Genomic DNA, 17,388 nt, shown 5'->3' on the forward strand with positions numbered 1-17,388 from the left:
ATCTTCATAATCCTCCAGAAAACAAACCCTTTTTAAGAAGTGCTTTTTTGTATATTAAGCAAAGAAGGTAGAACCCAGCAACCCAGCCTTTTAGGACCCTAGGGTATAGATGTGACTTTAGGGTGAACGTGTCACATGAGAACAGTTCTTTAATCTGCTTCTCAACCCAGCATTTCTGACGTCCATTTCCTGTGCTTCTCCTGGCTCTGTCTGTCCCTCTCACCCAGGAGAGCGTCTGGCACCGTTTAGCACTCAGTACATGTTTGCAAAGTAGTGAAGGATGTCCTGAACTTCCAGTAATTTTCCCAAAGTATTTGATAGATATTCAAAGAAACAATGTGGGCTGAAACAACTGTTAATATGTTAAAAAGTCCATCTTTAGCAAATATAACTGAAGTGTTTCTTTAAAAATGTAATGCTCTCAGAACTTCCTCAGACTCAATTGCTATAAAGTGGGAATAACTGTTTGCAATGTTAAGAAGGGGCTTGTTGAGAGAAGGGTCCCTTTGGGCTCTCTGGGAAGAGGGGATGCCAGAACAGAACCTTGTACTGGCCTTCACGAATTCTTGATGACAGCACAGACACTCCCGACTCCATATGTTCAATCAGTATTTGTCACTGTTGTTAAATAGTGCCACACTTTTACTTTTCAGGTGTGTTTTTGGCAGAGATGGAGGAGGTGGACACTCTGGATACTTGTTGGGTTCATGGAGTGGAAAGGTCAGGAATAGGACTATTTTTAGAAGACAGGCTGACAATGGATCCCATGAGCGGAGGCAGTTACCTGTTATTCAGCTTACCACATATATCACAACAGCTTTGTCGGGGAAAGTGTGATCTGAACAGAGGAATCACAGATGCGAGGATGTGTTTGAGGGAAAATTGTCTGCTAAAGCAGCTCATGAGAAATTTGACTGGGGACGCCATGCAAGCAGGAGCACCCTCCTTGAAAAACCAAACAACCCTGAGTGCAGCAGGTCCCTCAGAACATTTCTTCCAGCTCATTTAAAGCTCTTCTTGGTTCACCAAAAGGCAGGAATGTCATAGGGATTAATGACTTCATTCACTTGTTCAGTTTTGGAATGGGCCCTGTGTTCTTATGAGTAATTTCCTGTTATCAGCCATGTAAGATTTAATTTTTTTTCTGTGTACTGTACTGGAGATTTAATCAAATTTCATTAATTATTAACATGAATAATTATGTGAAACATAAGTGGTTTTGTTTATAGTTTAACAATTTTTTTTCTGTCTCTGGAAAGGCTACTCTCTAATCTAGAAAATTAATGAAAATTGGATAGAGACTACTTCCTTCATTTTTTTCTCCTTCCTTCTAAAAATAAACAGCTAACACTCATTTAGCATACTATGTGCCAGGTACTGATAAGCAATTTTACATGTAGTTTCTAATGTTATCCTCACAATAGCCCTGAAAGGCAGATGCTATTATTTTATGCATTTTTTTAAAATGACAAAATTGAAGCCCAAAGAGGATAAGTAACTTGTCCTGGCCACACACCTAGTAAGTGGTAGAGCTAGAATTCCACTCCAGATAATCTGGCTCCAAAGTCCATAGTTTTTCATCACTTTCTGTATAATTACCCCATTTACTGTAATTACCTCTTATAAAATATTGTTAAATTGCCATGAGCTTTTTATTAAGAATTCATGATTTGATCAACTTGAATTGATTTCAGAGTATCACTAACATGTCGTTGTTCAGTCGCCAAGTCATGTCTGACTTTTTGTGACCCCATGAAATGCAGCATGCCAGGCTTCCTTTTCCTTCACTATCTCCTGGAGTTTGCTCAAACTCATATCCATTGAGTTAGTGATGCTATCTAACTATCTCATCCTCTGCTGCCCCCTTCTCCTCCTGCCTTCAATCTTTCCCAGCATCAGAGTCTTTTCCAATGAGTTGGCTCTTCACATCAGGTGACCAGAGTATTAGAGCTTCAGCCTCAGTCCTTCCAATGAATGAATATTCAGGGTTGATTTCCTTTAGGATCGACTGGTTTGGTGAAAAAAATAAATAGCCATGCAGTTTTTCCCTTTGTTCAGTTCTGATCCTTGCTGTTAAGCTCTCATTATAGATCCTAATTATATTATAGAACTTGGCAAATATCTGCTTGTTCTGGATCTTAGGCAAAGTATGAAAATCTAACTATTTTTTATTTTATATACTTCTGAAAGGAGACCAATTAAACAGTTTTCAAACATTTGCAAATTCTAATATTTTAGTATAGTATTTCATTTATTTAGTATAATATTTATAGTATTCTATTTTTTAAATCCTCTAACAATGAATGTCATAATTTAAGTCGCTCAGTCGTGTCCTACTCTTTGTGACCCCGTGGACTGTAGCCCACCAGGCTTCTCCATCCATGGGATTCTTGAGGCAAGAATACTGGAGTGGGTTGCCATTTCCTTCTCCAGAGGATCTTCCTGACCCAGGGATCGAACCCAGGTCTCCTGCATTAGAGGCAGACGCTTTAACCTCTGAGCCACCAGACCTACCACAATGAATGTCATAAAAATGCATAAGTTCATATCCGGCATCCATATTTTTTTTGTGTACACTCACCTTATCCACATCCAACCACCACCAAAAAAAGGTTCAGCGTTAATCATTGAAGTAGGTGTTTTTGTTTTTTTTAAGGTAGTTGTCTTAGTAATTAATTTCTAGTCTGGATATCTGTGGGTAGTCTGGACTTAGAGTAAATTGGGATCCTCTAAAATGTGAGACTAACTTGGGAAATTTTGATTTTTAATAACTTTTTGTTTTGCCGAATGAATAATGAAAATGGATATTTAACTTCCAATAGCAGTCAAATAGTTATAGGAGAGATTTACTATATCCAAAATTTTTATTTATTAGTTTATCCATTCATCCATCCAAACAAACAAACTGACTTACTGGTAAAGTTTGCACCTTATTTGTACTGAGGATTTGCAAATACTGGTGAATTTTTCAAATAAGGGATTGAAGCACTTGTAGAAAGAACAGCATGTCCCCTGCGGGCTGCCATTGTGTTCACTGCTATGTCCCCAGAGGTTGGGGTGTGGCCTGCACCATAATAGGTACTCAGCTAACATCAGATTGAATGAACCTGAACACACTGAGGTGGAGATTTGGGTTGAGTCTATCGAGGGACCATAGTTGAAGGCCTTTATTTATTAACTCAACAAGTATCTCTGTGTATCACCTTTTGTTATGCATGGTGTTAGTTCCTGGAGGTATAGGTCTCAGCCAGAAAATGCTCCTGTCAGAGTAGACTTTGGAAAGAAAGGGCAGTTCCCGGTGAGAAATCTGGAGAGACAGCCACAGTTTGGGAAGGTCGATATGAGCAGGCGGATCATTCTCTCTGCTCCTTCTCTTCATTGTCCTGGTGGTCCAGTGGTTAAGAATCTGCCTGCCAATACAGGGGACATGAGTTCCATTTCTGGTCCAGGAAGATTCCACATGCTGCAGAGCAGCTAAGCCAATGAGCCACAACTGTTGAGCCTGTGCTCCACAACAAGGGGCTTCCCTTGTGGCTCAGCTGGTAAAGAATCCACCTGCAATATAGCAGACCTGGGTTTGATCCCTGGGGTGGAAGGATGTACTGGCCTGGAGAATTCCATGGAGTGTATAGTCCAGGAGGTTGCAAAGAATTGGATATGACTGAGCGACTTTCACTTTCATTTTCTGCAAGAGTAACCCCTGCTTGCCACAACTAGAGAAAAGTCTGCACATAGCAATGAAGACCCAGCATAGCCAAAAATAAATAAATCTTAAAAAAAAAAAATTCAACAATTTTGACCAGAGAGAAAGTCCAGTCCTGAAAGGACCATGTAGATAAACTAGCATCTTCATTTATGTGCTGAGAAGTTAGTATACTGTTACATAATTAGATTTAAAGTTTTTATATTTAGATACTTGAATTTTTTTTTAGTGAAATTATAGGTGAAAGACTTAAGACGTGCTAATGGGAAAGAACATAATCTGTCACGTCTTTAGACCATTTTGAGGGAAATGCGACAAGAGCAGGGGTCACGTAGGCTGGGTTTGAGTCTTGGCTCCACTGCTTACTGGCTTAGTATGGGTGAGTACCTTTACTTGACCTTTCCATGCCTCAGTCTCCTCATCCATAAAATGGGTGATGAGGGTTCCTACTCCGTAAGATTAACTGAAAGAATACTTTCCTCATAGGATTAAGTAAGATAAATGAGTGTGTGAAAGGTGCTTTAGCAACAGCCTAGGCTAACATTTATGTTCCATAAATGTTAACTGTTGGTCTTCATCTTGTTCCTGTCATTGCCAGAATGTTCTCTCCCCTGCTTGTATCCTTCTCCCAGAACAGCTGGATCTGGGGGGTGGTTGGATATAAGCCAGTTGTGACACTGGCTAAAGTGACTCTGAGTCTCGTGTACCTGTCTCATGACTCTTCTGTTAGAGTAAATGAAGGATCCCCTTTTTATTGATTTGCTTCCAGTTCTGTTTTTTGGTGCAATGAACAAACTAAAATTGTCATTATTGTTTTAGCTCCATGAAAGTGGCTATGATGCTGGCAAAGCTCTGCAGCGACTGGTGAAGAAGCCTGTGCCCAAGCTGATCGAGAAGAGCTGGACCGAGGACGAAGTGGTGAGCGGGCGGGAGTCAGCCTCGGGTCTGCTCTGGGGCATGAGGGGCGGCTGGGCCTGCTGCTCACCACGTCCCCAGGATCCGGTCATGGCTGCAGACTGCCTGTGGCATCTGTCAGTCAGGATAAAGAGCCTCTGAACCTCATAATTGTATGGAGAGACTTGAGTTTAGTCAGCATTTGTTTTATAGAAAATGGGAAAGATTTCCCCAGGTGTCATGGAAAGAGAGAGGAAATTAATAGTTGCTCTTTAAAAAAATTAGGTTGGGTTGGTTGGTTTGTTTGGGTGCAGGCTAGCTTTTGATACCTCCTTCTGTTAAGATTCGTGGCTTCCCTGGTGGCTCAGAGGTTAAAGCGTCTGCCTCCAGTGCGGGAGACCTGGGTTCGATCCCTGGATTGGGAAGATTCCCTGGAGAAGGAAATGGCAACCCACTCCAGTATTCTTCCCATGGACGGAGGAGCCTGGTAGGCTACAGTCCACAGGGTCGCAGAGAGTCGGACACGACTGAGCGACTTCACCTCACCTTCTGTTAAGATTCAGTCATTTTAGAACCAGCTGATACTCTTTAGATTAGGGCTGCACCTTGTTTTTGTTGTGAAGTCTGGTAGGGTCTCTAACGTGCAGAAGAACAGTAGTCAAGAACAGGAAACATAGACTTTAAATCAGTATCGGATCTTTCATATTCATTCTGTTACTGCTGCTTCTGCTAAGTCACTTCAGTCGTGTCCGACTCTGTGCGACCCCATAGACGGCAGCCTACCAGGCTCTGCCGTCCCTGGGATTCTCCAGGCAAGAACACTGGAGTGGGTTGCTAATTCTTTCTTCAATGCATGAAAGTGAAAAGTGAAAGTGAAGTCGCTCAGTCGTGTCTGACGGTGGGAAGATAGAAATGTACCCAGAAGTACATATTTTCAAACTCGTGGATTTTATCCCAGCAGAAAGAGTTCTAATGAAGCTCTCCATCCCCCACCTTGTGACTTTGGGGAGAAGAATTGCTACACAAGGCAGGGAGATTTCTTGTGCTTTTGCAAATACAGTCTTCAGTATGAGCATCACCAGTTGACATTTGCCCTTGAGGCTGACTGAGATTAACATGAGGGCTGGCACTGATACACATATTGATTGATTGTGAGTTCCTTGCCTGTATTTAAAAATAGCCTAAGGGAGAGTGTTTAGAAATTGTGTGGCTTTCCTGGTCCCACTCGTTCATGTTTTCAGCAGTATGTATCAAGTGCTTGTCATGTGCCAGGTGCTGTGTTAGGCACCATCAAGGGGAACACAGGGCCCCCCCTCGAGATGGGGGAGACCACCTGTAAATCAGTGTGTGCTGAGGAAAACAGGGGGCAGGGGGCAGGGGGGAACCGGGTGGGGCCTGGCTTCTGTGAGGAGGCAAGCCTTGGATATTGAGGGCCCTAAGGTGAAAGTGCACCTGGTGTGTTGGAGGAAAGGCAGGAATATGAGGGGAGAGCGGCAGGAGAGGTGGGGGATGGGGAGGGTCCCCAGAGCACAGGTCGGGTGGCCTGTGGACCTGTGTTCGGAGTCTTGCTGTTTGCTCTGCATGAGTGGCTTCTGAGCACAGGGACTCCATCTGCCAGTGGCCCTCTGGCTGCTGCTTCAAGCAAGAGTGGCTTCAGGGCTATGTGAGAGCCCAGGCCTGGGTGACCGAGCGGCACAACAGCGGTGGTGGGGAGAAGTGGTGAGATCCTGGGCGTGTGCCCAGGGAGGTTGTCCGTGGGATGCTGTGGGTGAGGGCAGCAGGGGTTAAGAAGAGTGAGGGAAAAATCAGGAGGCAGCAAGGAGGGCCTGAGATGGCGAGATGGTCCTTGAAGCTTCTGTAAGAGAGCGCCAGCCTTCTCAGCGGTCCCTCACTCAGTTCATCGGAGTGTTGGTGAAGCCGATGTTGCAGCTTTGAAATAGAGAATGTGGAACTTGACCCGATTAGTAAAGAGATGCAGACAACTCAAACTTTTGTCTTTGAGACAGTGGGCAAAGTAAAAATGTTAAACTCAACTGTGTTGAAAAGTCACATATTAAAAAACTAAAAACAGAGTTGCCATATGATCCAGCCATCCCATTTCTGGGCATGTATCCAGAGAAAACTCTAACTTGAAAAGATACATGCACCGCTGTTCACAATAGTCAACACATAGAAGCAACCTAAATGCCCATAGATAGATGAGAGGATAAAGATGATGTGGTGTGTGTATATTTATATACATACATACATTAAGGCTGAGTAATATTTCATTTTATATATAAAATGAAATATAATGAATATATATATAATATATATAATGAATATATATATAATATATTTATAATGAAATATTACTCAGCCATAAGAAAGAATGAAATAATGCCGTTTGCAGCAACATGGATGGGCCTAGAGATTATCATGCTAAGGGAGGTAAATCAGAGAAAGACAAATATACGATATTACTTATAGGTGGAGTCTAATATGACACAGGTGAGCTTATTTATGAAACAAAAACAGATTCATAGATACAGAAAGCAAACTTATAGTTACCAAAGGGGGAACTTGGCACGGGGGAGGGATAAATTAGGTGTTTGGAATTAATAGACATAAACTACTATGTATAAAAAAGGTGAACAACAAGGTCCTATATATTGAATATAGTTCCCTGTGCTGTACAGAGAACTTATATTCAGCATCCTGTGATAAACCATGAGTATGGTGTGAAAGTGATTTGGTATGTGATAAATCGTAACGAGTATGAAAAAGTATTTATGTTTATATTACTGAATCACTGCTATACAGAAATGAACACAACATTTTAAATCAAGTATACTTCAAATTTTTTTTTTAAAGTCATGGATATTGTTTCCCGCTGTAGACCTGTTTATGTGAGAAGAAGTAAGAGATTTGATGGGTAAAAACGTTAAATTCTACACAAAGCCTTTGTGGAAGATAGACATAAGGAGATGAAAAGGCTGGAACAGTCGTGGACAGTGGCCCATCGTAGGCCCTGTCAGCATGGATGTGCCCTGACAGCTGCTTCCCAGACTCAGGCTCCTCACTTGGTCTGGTCTCTCCTCTCCTTCCACCGTCATGTGCCCACCATCGCCCTGCCATTGTCCCTCCCTTTTCACTCCTGCCTCCCCAGCTCCTTTCTCTCTCCCCCTCCATTCACTCCTCCATTAATCTTTCATTCCCTGTGGACCTTTCACATTCCTGCTGAGAAGAGCTGGCTTCCTTCCCCAACAGCATTTGCTTATATCAGATGCAGCGTGGGCAGTGTCCCCTCTGCTGCCTCTTGGAGACTTGGAGCAATGGTAGGATGAAGGAGGGTCGGGAACCTGACACATGGGGAAAAGCCCAGCTTGATTCTGAAAAGTGAAGCAGGACTCCAGAGTGCCACTCACTCCCAGCCTGGGATGATCATCTCTAACCGCATACATCCTTGTCAGTCTGGGCTCATTTTTACCATGTTTGTTTTAGTGTATGTTTTAAGAAATGTTTTGGCAGTCATCCAGCCCTTGCAGAGCCCAGGGATCAAATGGTTCCCTTACTCATAGGAAGTTAAGTTCACTTTCTAAAACCTCAACAGGGAATGAGAAGGGTGACTGAGTAATTGTTAGGCTGAGGGAAGCCTCACCTGAACTGTCCAGATCACCTCTCTGAATTGTTTTATGTGGCAGTGGGGCACATAAACCAGCACTGCTCTTAACCTGGAGCCTGGTTTTTGCTGTGAGTGAATACCTGCTCTGTGCGTGCCACCCCTCCTGCTGGAATTCCCACATTTTCTCACCCCAGGAATCAGAAGATTTAAGCAAAATAAATGGGCCCCAACTCAAATAAATACATGAACCTGCCTCTTTTGTCCCTCCTAATGTTCTGTATACCTGGATGCTCTAGTTATGTTTAAATTTCATTGGCTCCAGTATATGAGTTTGACCAGCTGCCCAGCATCTGACCTGACTGCAGCATCGATGCACTTGCTTTCCTTTGCACAGACATGAATGGAGCACCGTGTGAGAGGGTTGGCAGGGAGCACCTGCCATGGGACCCCTGGCTGTGCTGAGAGTGGGAACCTCCTGACCCTGTGGGTCTTCTGCCCTGGGAACAGGCTCCTCTCTCTCTCTTGCTAACCGAGACCCTGAGGTTCAGCGGCCAGGCACTCCGCTGCTGAACTAGGTCTGCATCCTTTATTGGCCGCTCCTGAAGCCTCTGTGCTGCCATCACCAGCTTTGTTCCTCACGGTCTTTATTTCTAAGTTGATTGTCCTTCTAGTTTGTAGACTTATGAAGAGTGAGGACTTTCTGATGGTGAGAGTAATGTCTCTGCCTTTGAGGCCCTTGAGTGTTGACAACTCTTTATTTAAGATGATTGGTTTTAAACTTCACTCTAATTGACATTGTCCTCAATCCAGCATTTAATGGTTAATAATTATGCATCAGCACCAAGGAGAAAAACACTTATATGAATCCAGTGATGCATACAAAAGTAAACCTTAAAAGTTTACTTTTGAGAGAAGTTCCCAAATTATGGTTAACACTATCACCAGACCTCTTCTTCTGAGGTCTTTCAGATAACCATTAATTCTGGAGATCTTAGGCCTCAGAATTAAACAACAGGAGGCCTTTCATTTCGCGCTTCCTCTCAGTAATTCCTTAAACACTTGGTGTGTTGTTACAGATATGGTATTTCTTATTGAAGTTGCCTTAGGGCTGAGATACTTTAAATTCTATTGAACTGAAGCCAGATTTGTGCCAATTTCTGTCAAATTCTAAGCCAGATAATGACAAAAGAACTCTGCTTTAGAGGAGAGACTGTTGGAAACACCTTGGTAGCTAGCTCATGGGGAATTCTTTCAGGCTAAATAAACCAGGTCAGATCAGAAGAGCATTTTTGCTTTAATTCATGAAGCTTATTGAACCCCTGACATGGGCTAGGATGGAGCTCACGACAGTGACTGGCTGCTGCCTTGGAGAGTGATGTTGCTGGTTAACCAGTTTCACTTACAGCATGCTAAAAATATTGTTCCTTTTCAGGAAACCATCCAAATCAGTAGAACTCAGGAAGAGAAAGAGGAGGAAAGTACAGATCAGAACTTAAAGAAAAAAAAAAAACCTTAGATTATTAGGTTTTTAATTAAACATGATGAACACATTTAAATATAACACAAAAGCCCCAGGGCTGAACTGCGCCTAATCGAAACAGATTAAGCCACCCTTCCATGCTTGGGTAGTTATTAATTCTGTTTGTTTATGCATGCAAGCTGAAGGGAGCATTTGCACCCTTGTGTTGTTGGTTATTGCACTGGGATTCCATTGCTTGCTTGGTGCTGTGCTCTTAATTAGCATTCAGCTGTTGATTATGGAAATACTGGGGGTGCTAATTGAATTCCTTTCAAAATTCAGGGCCTGCATTTTCCTTGTGGAGTTTGGCCTGCCTTGCAAAGTTGTAAGATTGGGTGCCTCACTGAGCTGTTTCACCCTTTGCTTCCCATCCACTTTGCTGTGTTTCAGGAATTACTTTCATGTTGAAATAGCTTTAGGCATAATTCCAGGTGTTACGTAAGGGAGAGGTTGTGTTGCTTTGGATGTCCCTGCAGAGTGCTTCTGTTTCATCTTGGGTAACTGTAACTTTTGGAGGTTTCCCTGGTGGCTCAGATGGTGAAGAATCTGCCTGCAATGCGGGAGACCTGAGTTGAATTCCTGGGTGGGATCCCCTGGAGAAGGGAATAGCAACCCACTCCAGTATTTTGCCTGGAGAATTCCATTTACAGAAGAGCCTGGTGGGCTACAGTCCGTGGGGTTGCGAGCAGTCGGATACAACTGAGTGACCAACGCTTTCACTTTCAACTGTAACTTCTATCTTGAAATATGTGTGTGTGCTCAGTCCCTCAATCGTGTCTGACTCTTTGCAGCCCCATGGACTGTAGCCTGCCAGGCTCCTCTGTCCATAGAATTCTCCAGGCAAGAATACTGGAGTGGGTTGCCATTTCCTACTCCAGGGGATCTTCCCGACCCAGGGGTGGAACCAGTGTCTCTTGCTTCTCCTGAATTGGCAGGCAGATTGTTTACCACTAGCGCCACCTAGAAAGCCCCATCTTGAAATATGGTTCCCTTTAAATATTTCATATCAACATTGAGGTGAACAACCTAGATATAGATAACCTCTGAAATTTTTTATCCAAAAAGAGTTAATCCGTGGGGACAATAAACCTTAATTGGTCATGTACATGGATTTTACAGATTCATAAATTTTAAAACATCCGAACCATCTTTCAGTTTAAAACTCCATTTATCATAAACATAAATAGAAGTCTTTCTTTTGAAATTGACATGACATGGGAGACTAATTCTCTGAATATCTGTAATCCAATGAACCCGGGCCACTGGTCAAGGAATTACTCAGATGGAGTACACAAAGCCCTTGGCACAGTGTCTTTCTTTAGCAGCACCTTCCGAGGCCTTTGTTACGGCCTTTTTGGAATGTTTGCTCAATAAAACATTGTTTTCATTGTTCACTATTTTCAAGCCAGGCATCTGGATGTGCCAGAAGACAGAGCTGCTTAGTGGGGCAAAAATACAGTGAATTTTATTTACTGTTTGTGTGGCAGCTGTAGAAAATGGAATTCACAGCAGAACCGAAGTTAAGGCCCTACAGCAGCAGGAGGTGGTTGAGGTGAAAGCCAGGTTGGGGCAGGGTGGGGCGGGGGGATGGCGCACCCAGAGCCCAAGATTACCGACCTGAAGATGTAAACTTTAGGATGTCCGTAATCTTCGTGTTCGGTTTTAAATGTATATAACATTCAATATAGGAGAAGGCTTAATTGAATTATATTTATTTTAGGAATGGTCCAGTTTCCAGAGTTGTGGAACATTTTATATAGTCTTTCAAGAAATGTTGATGAACCTGTAGGTCATCCAGTATGAATCCATTCATTTTCTTTTTCTTTTTTAAATTTTATGTGGATCTTTCTCTCTTGTGAGAACATTATTATAAAAACATTAAAGGGAGGTTGAAACCTCATCACTGTCTCACATTTTCCTTGTTTCATTCTCTCTTCAAAGCACTTTATTTCATGTACCTACATCATTTTATGTCATTGTAAACTTATATAAATTGAATTGTAACATTAAAATTCTTACTTTCTAAAGAAATCTTAGTCTGAAAATTTTTACGGTTTGCTTAGAACCCAAAATATAGATATGCTGTATTTAGTGCAACTCATAATAGGTACTCAGTAAATTTTAAATTGGATGAAAATAGTTTTTTCTCCCTACTGATTACCCTTCCTCTCATTTTAAACTAAATTGGTAACTGTTTCTTATGAACAGCTTAATTCTTAGATATGAGAGTAGAAAAAAGAAAAGGAAGAATTATAATGTATGCTGCCATACATTGTATATATAAGTAATATACATGTTGCTCATGTTACGTATTCTTATTTTAGTCCATAGTAAGAATCAGGCCTTACTATTAAAGAAGGGAGATGTAAATTTGGGTAAAATTTGCCTAATGTTTCAGATATTAGTGAAACTAAACTGTTTTTTCTGTAATTGACTCCCATCAGCCTTTGAATCAAACTCTTGTTTAAAGAAGTCAGTAGTGTGGATAGAGTGGAGTTTATTGTCAAGTCCTTTTGGAAATGAGACACCAAATTAAAAATCAATTATATGTGTAGAAAAGTTGGTGTAAGGCAATCAATTTTGTCAGTTAGTTTGCAGAAAGATTCCACTGTGTAACAAGCTGTGAAGAGAACTATACTTTAGACTCCTTTAGTAAATGAAATAAGCCAAGCATTGAAAGGGGAGAGATGTTTTAAAAATTTATTTCAGTGTTTCATATCAGTAGAAGTTGCCTCTGGGTTAAATCTACAAATTCAGCTGTGACCTTGCCTTTCACATACATGGCTTTATTGGCTTCCTCTTTATGCTGTGCTCAAAGTTAGTATGCCTGTTTCTCTCTTTTTAAACAAAAACATTTTTTTTTCATTTTCTTTAACAAGTATGTTTTCAAGTTCCTTATCCCAAGCCCTAATTTTAGTGTGGTTTTTTTTTTTTTTTTTTTTAAATAAAGCTAACAATGCATTGTGCTATTCTCTTGGGCTCTGTGTGTGTGTGTGTGTTTTCATGTTCATGCATGTGTACGTGTTTGGGCCTTGGGGCAATGTAGGATAGAACAGAGACCTGGGAAGTAACCCCACATGGAATACAAGCATAGCGTAAATTAGTTCTCACTGCCCAGGCTAACCTTTTAAAATCAAAGAGTAATTTCTATGGGACATTTTTCATTTTTGCTTGAAGTGGGGGAGTGTTGGGGAGAATCTTCAGCCTGAAAGATTAATAAATATGAGAGCAGTGGGTTATTGAAACCATGTTTCCATCTCATTTTCAAGGACGTAAAAAAAAAATGAAGATAGCATGCACTTTGAGCCACTCTCCATCATCTTTCTCTGTTCATTTTAAAAATGAGAGCAAGGCATAAGGGGACTTGAGAGATTGCATTTGTTCTCCGATAGACAAAGTGGTTACTTTATAAATGAAGAGGCTGGAAAAACCCTTTCCTTCTGCGGTTTCTTAGCAACAGAACTGAAGTCAATTTTCTTTGTGTATGCATGGAACACTTTGTGTACAGTGACATTGGAGCCTTACATTTTCACAGGTGAAACCACACCTCATTAACCTGGTAGCTAGAATTCAGGATTAGGGAAGGAAACAGGAGGTTTAAAAAAAAAAAAGATTCCAGTGGGGGAGACCCTACATTGAGAGGAAGTAACTCATGAAAGAGGAGAGTGAAAAAGTTGGCTTAAAGCTCAACATTCAGAAAACTAAGATCACAGCATCCGGTCCCATCACTTCATGGCAAATAGATGGGGAAACAGTGGCTGACTTTATTTTTCTGAGCTCCAAAATCACTGCAGATGGTGATTGCAACCATGAAATTAAAAGATGCTTCCTCCTTGGAAGAAAAGTTACGACCAACCTAGACAGCATATTAAAAAGCAGAGACATCACTTTGTCAACAAAGGTTGTGTAGTCAAGGCTGTGGTTTTCCAGTGGTCAGGTATGGATGTGAGAGTTGGACTGTGAAGAAGGCTGAGCGCCGAAGAATTGATGCTTTTGAACTGTAGTGTTGGAGAAGACTCTTGAGAGTCCCTTCGACTGCAAGGAGATCCAGCCAGTCCATCCTAAAGGAGATCAGTCCCGGGTGTTCATTGGAAGGACTGATGTTGAAGCTGAAACTCCAATACTTTGGCTACCTGATATAATGAGCTGACTTATTTGAAAAGGCCCTGATGCTGGGAAAGATTGAGGGCAGGAGGAGAAGGGGACGGTCACCGACACAGTGGACATGGGTTTGGGTGGACTCCGGGAGTTGGTGATGGACAGGGAGGCCTGGCGTGCTGCGGTTCATGGGGTCACAAAGAGTTGAACACGACTGAGCAACTCATGAAAGCTGTCTCCTTTTGGCCCACTTGTGTCTTTAGTCTTTTTGAGGTAGAAGTAGTAATGGCCTTGGTGGCCCCCAGTTTCTGTGTTCACTGAGGTGCTGGCCTGATTTTTTTTATTCCCCAGTCGTGTTGTGTGCTTATTCTTCTCCTGATAACCCTGCCTACTGCCAAGTGATAACTTACAATTATGTTTCAGCACTTGCTTTAGGACATTTTTCCAAAGTTATGTCTATATGGGTAAATTCTAGTGCATTATCCGCACCTGTGTGACAGAGCACTGAGGTGTTAGGAAGCAGACTGTGTTTGGTGATCAGAAAGAAGAAAGACAGTTTCTGCAGTCGGATCTCACCTTAGTGTTCAGGCTCAGGTCTGTGTCTCCAGCTTTGGACTTGTTGAGTTTGGCGTTGGGGCTTGGCAGAGAGAAGAGATGGCAAGTGAGCCTGAAGACGGGATGAGTCCTTCATGCTGTTCACCAGGATACTCGTTCAGTTTTCATTTTAGATTACTGGTCAGAAGTCGTTCATTTATTTCATTAATGTCGATGGAGCACCAGCACAATGCCAGGCACCACTGTGTGTGTTAGTGATAACAGCAGGGAACAGAACAAACAAACCCCCTGTCCTCATGGAGCTGACATTCTAGTGGGGAAGACAGATTGAAACAAGACCTTAAGTGACGTACCTAGTGTGTTTGCCAGGTGCTAGAGTCTTGTATCCCCAGAATGTAGCCCAGGGCCTGGAGCAAAGTTGGTCATCAGAAAACATTGTTTGACTGGGTTGAATAGTAGAGGATGTTCCCCCTCCCCCTAAGTCCCCAGATCCTCAGACCACTTCAGTGGAGCTGGCCCCTACCACTGAATACAGTCAAGGAGGACTTCTCAGTCATCCAGCGTGAGGCCAGAGCATCTTCAGACTCCAGCAGTGTTATGAGGACACTTCCCTGCTCTTTCCTTCTTGGTAGCTTCCCTTGGAAGGAGCAGCCAACTCCTTCCAGTTGTCTGTTATTTTATTTTCTTGTTGTTCAGTCGCCAAGTCATGTCCAACTCTTGGTGACCCCATGGACTGCAGCACTCCAGGCTTCCCTGTCCCTCACCATCTCCCAGAGTTTGCCCAAGTTCGTGTGCTTTGAATCAGTGATGCCATCTAACCATCTCATCCTCTGTTGCCCTCTTCTCCTTCTGCCTTCAATCTTTCCCAGCATCAGGAAATGAGTCATTTCCAATGAGTCAGCTGGTTCAAATCAGGCAGCCAAAGTATTGGAGCTTCAGCTTCAGCATCAGTCCTTCCAGTGAGTATTCAGGGTTGATTTCCTTTAGTATTGACTGATTTGATCTCCTTGCTTTCCAAGGGACTCTCAAGAATCTTCTCCAGCACCACAGTTTGAAAGCATCAGTTCTTCAGTGCTTTGCCTTCTTCATCGTCCAGCTCTCACATCTATACATGACTACTGTACTTAGGTTTGACTATCCGGACCTCTGTCGGCAAAGTGATGTCTTTGCTTTTTAACACACTCTTTAGGTTTGTCATAGCTTTCCTACCAAGAAGCAATCATTTTCTAATTTTATAGACTCTGATTTTAAGAGTCTGTTCCTTGCATCACGTAATACTTACTGATACGTGTGGTTGCAACATTCTGCTGTGAGCGAGTGACAGAGGGAGAGAAGGGCACTGCCCAGTATTCATCTAACCACTTGGACTAACCCACCTGCCCTCAGAACTCTGTGTCTTGGGCGGTCTTGTTTTGCAATCACAAAGATGTGACATGTGGGTAATTAATATATTTTTCCTCTCAGGATTCCTCTAAACCTCAGGTGTGCTCCCACTATTTGGGCACTTTAGGAGTGTTTTTTCCCCTTGCTAGAGAGCTGGACTCCGTGTAATTGATCCCAGCAGTAGGAAACAGAACTGTCAAGTGGATACACCACAGAACCCATGAGGAGGAGGAAGAGGCAGAGAAAGCTGCAAGTGAGAAAGAACCGCTGAGTCAGAGAGTCCTGCTAAATGACTGAAATTACATCATGTGGCCTGAGGGCTGAAAGCCTACCAACATCACGTTCAACATTTAAAATCTGTGCCTAGAGCCTGTGTTTTGTTTTTTTTTTTACCGTGTATACTCTGTCATTCTGGATCATTTTATTAAATGGTCAGAAATTACGACCCTGCAGAACTAGGAAGATCTCTGACGTACAAATAGGAGGAGGATACCTTGGACACGGAGAGTCACTGCTGCTTTGCTGTGTTGTCCCACGTCCTCCGGGGGCACCGTGAACATGACCGAGACAGACCCTGGATGCTGGGGGAAGTGGAAGCTCAGGGTGGCCGCTCCCCCTCCTCTCTGGACACTCACTATGAGTGCAGGTGGGGGCACAGGCAGGAGGAGGCCCGGTGGTTTTGGAGAAGATGCTGGCCCAAGAGCAGAAGGCCCAGGTGACAGTCCTCAGACTGGTGACCACAAGGACATTGGGTCTCCACTTGGGTCTTAGTTTTCTTATCTGAGAAATAGGAAGAGGAGGAGGAACTTTGTGATGGCTGACAGGTTTGTGTAACCGGAAGCTGGATCTGATGCCAGTCTCGGGCTACTGCCCACTTCCAGCCTTTTACTTCCAGGAAAACATGGGCAGATATTTTTTCTAAATCATCTCTGGTTAAGAAATATGAAAAGGTGGACACCTGCATACTCACGCGTCTTCTTAGTACTAAGGGTTCTAGGTTTCCCCTTGCAGCTAATTTGTAGGTTTTGATTATGAATTTATTTTTTTCCTAATCTTTCCCATCAGCAGTAATAAAGGAGAACCTTCTAGACTATAGAGATGCACAGTAATGAGTATTATGTGCTCTGCTAGAGTGGGAGGAAAGTCTGGTCTGTGTTCAGTGGCTCTGCTTCACATTGCTTCAGTCTTCCTCCTCCTCTAAACAGCCCCGAGTCTTCTCTGGGAGCCTCTGGTGTTGGAGTCTGTGGAGGTGTCACATTTACTAGTAAGCTGCTTTCCAAACAGGCACTATTAGCATAAATTAGCCATTTTCTTTTTCTGTCTGGGCCTCTCAATTTTTGGGTAACAGAGCTAAAGAGTTTCAGTTATGTATTTTTGAAAAGAAAGTTTTAGAAAATGAATTTGACCATGGCCTTTAGTAAGGGAACCAATTGACCCGGACCCCAGACCCATATGATATTCACCTACAAGTCAAAAAGCTTTACTTGTGGAAGGCCCTGGGCTCTGTGCTCCCCCGTGTCCCCAGCAGAACACCACCTGGGCCCCTTGATGGCATCAGACGAAGTTGTTCAGACTCCTGAAGCTGCTTAAAGAATGGGGTGGACTCTGCGTACTTGGTACCTTCCTTCCAGT

At 42.8% G+C, this 17,388-nt stretch overlaps 1 protein-coding gene across 3 annotated transcripts in view; it reads left to right on the plus strand.

Annotated features, from left to right (window-relative positions):
• RERE (arginine-glutamic acid dipeptide repeats) overlaps nt 1-17,388 on the plus strand; it is a 416,860-nt gene that overhangs the window by 319,363 nt on the left and 80,109 nt on the right. For all 3 annotated transcript variants that reach the window (XM_052653908.1, XM_052653909.1, XM_052653910.1), the window contains one exon: nt 4,523-4,621. In XM_052653908.1, coding sequence (XP_052509868.1) covers nt 4,523-4,621 — 99 coding nt within the window. The remainder of the gene's footprint in view (nt 1-4,522; nt 4,622-17,388) is intronic.

This window comes from Budorcas taxicolor, chromosome 16, assembly GCF_023091745.1.
Source record: "Budorcas taxicolor isolate Tak-1 chromosome 16, Takin1.1, whole genome shotgun sequence".
Classification (NCBI taxonomy): Eukaryota; Metazoa; Chordata; class Mammalia; order Artiodactyla; family Bovidae; genus Budorcas; species Budorcas taxicolor.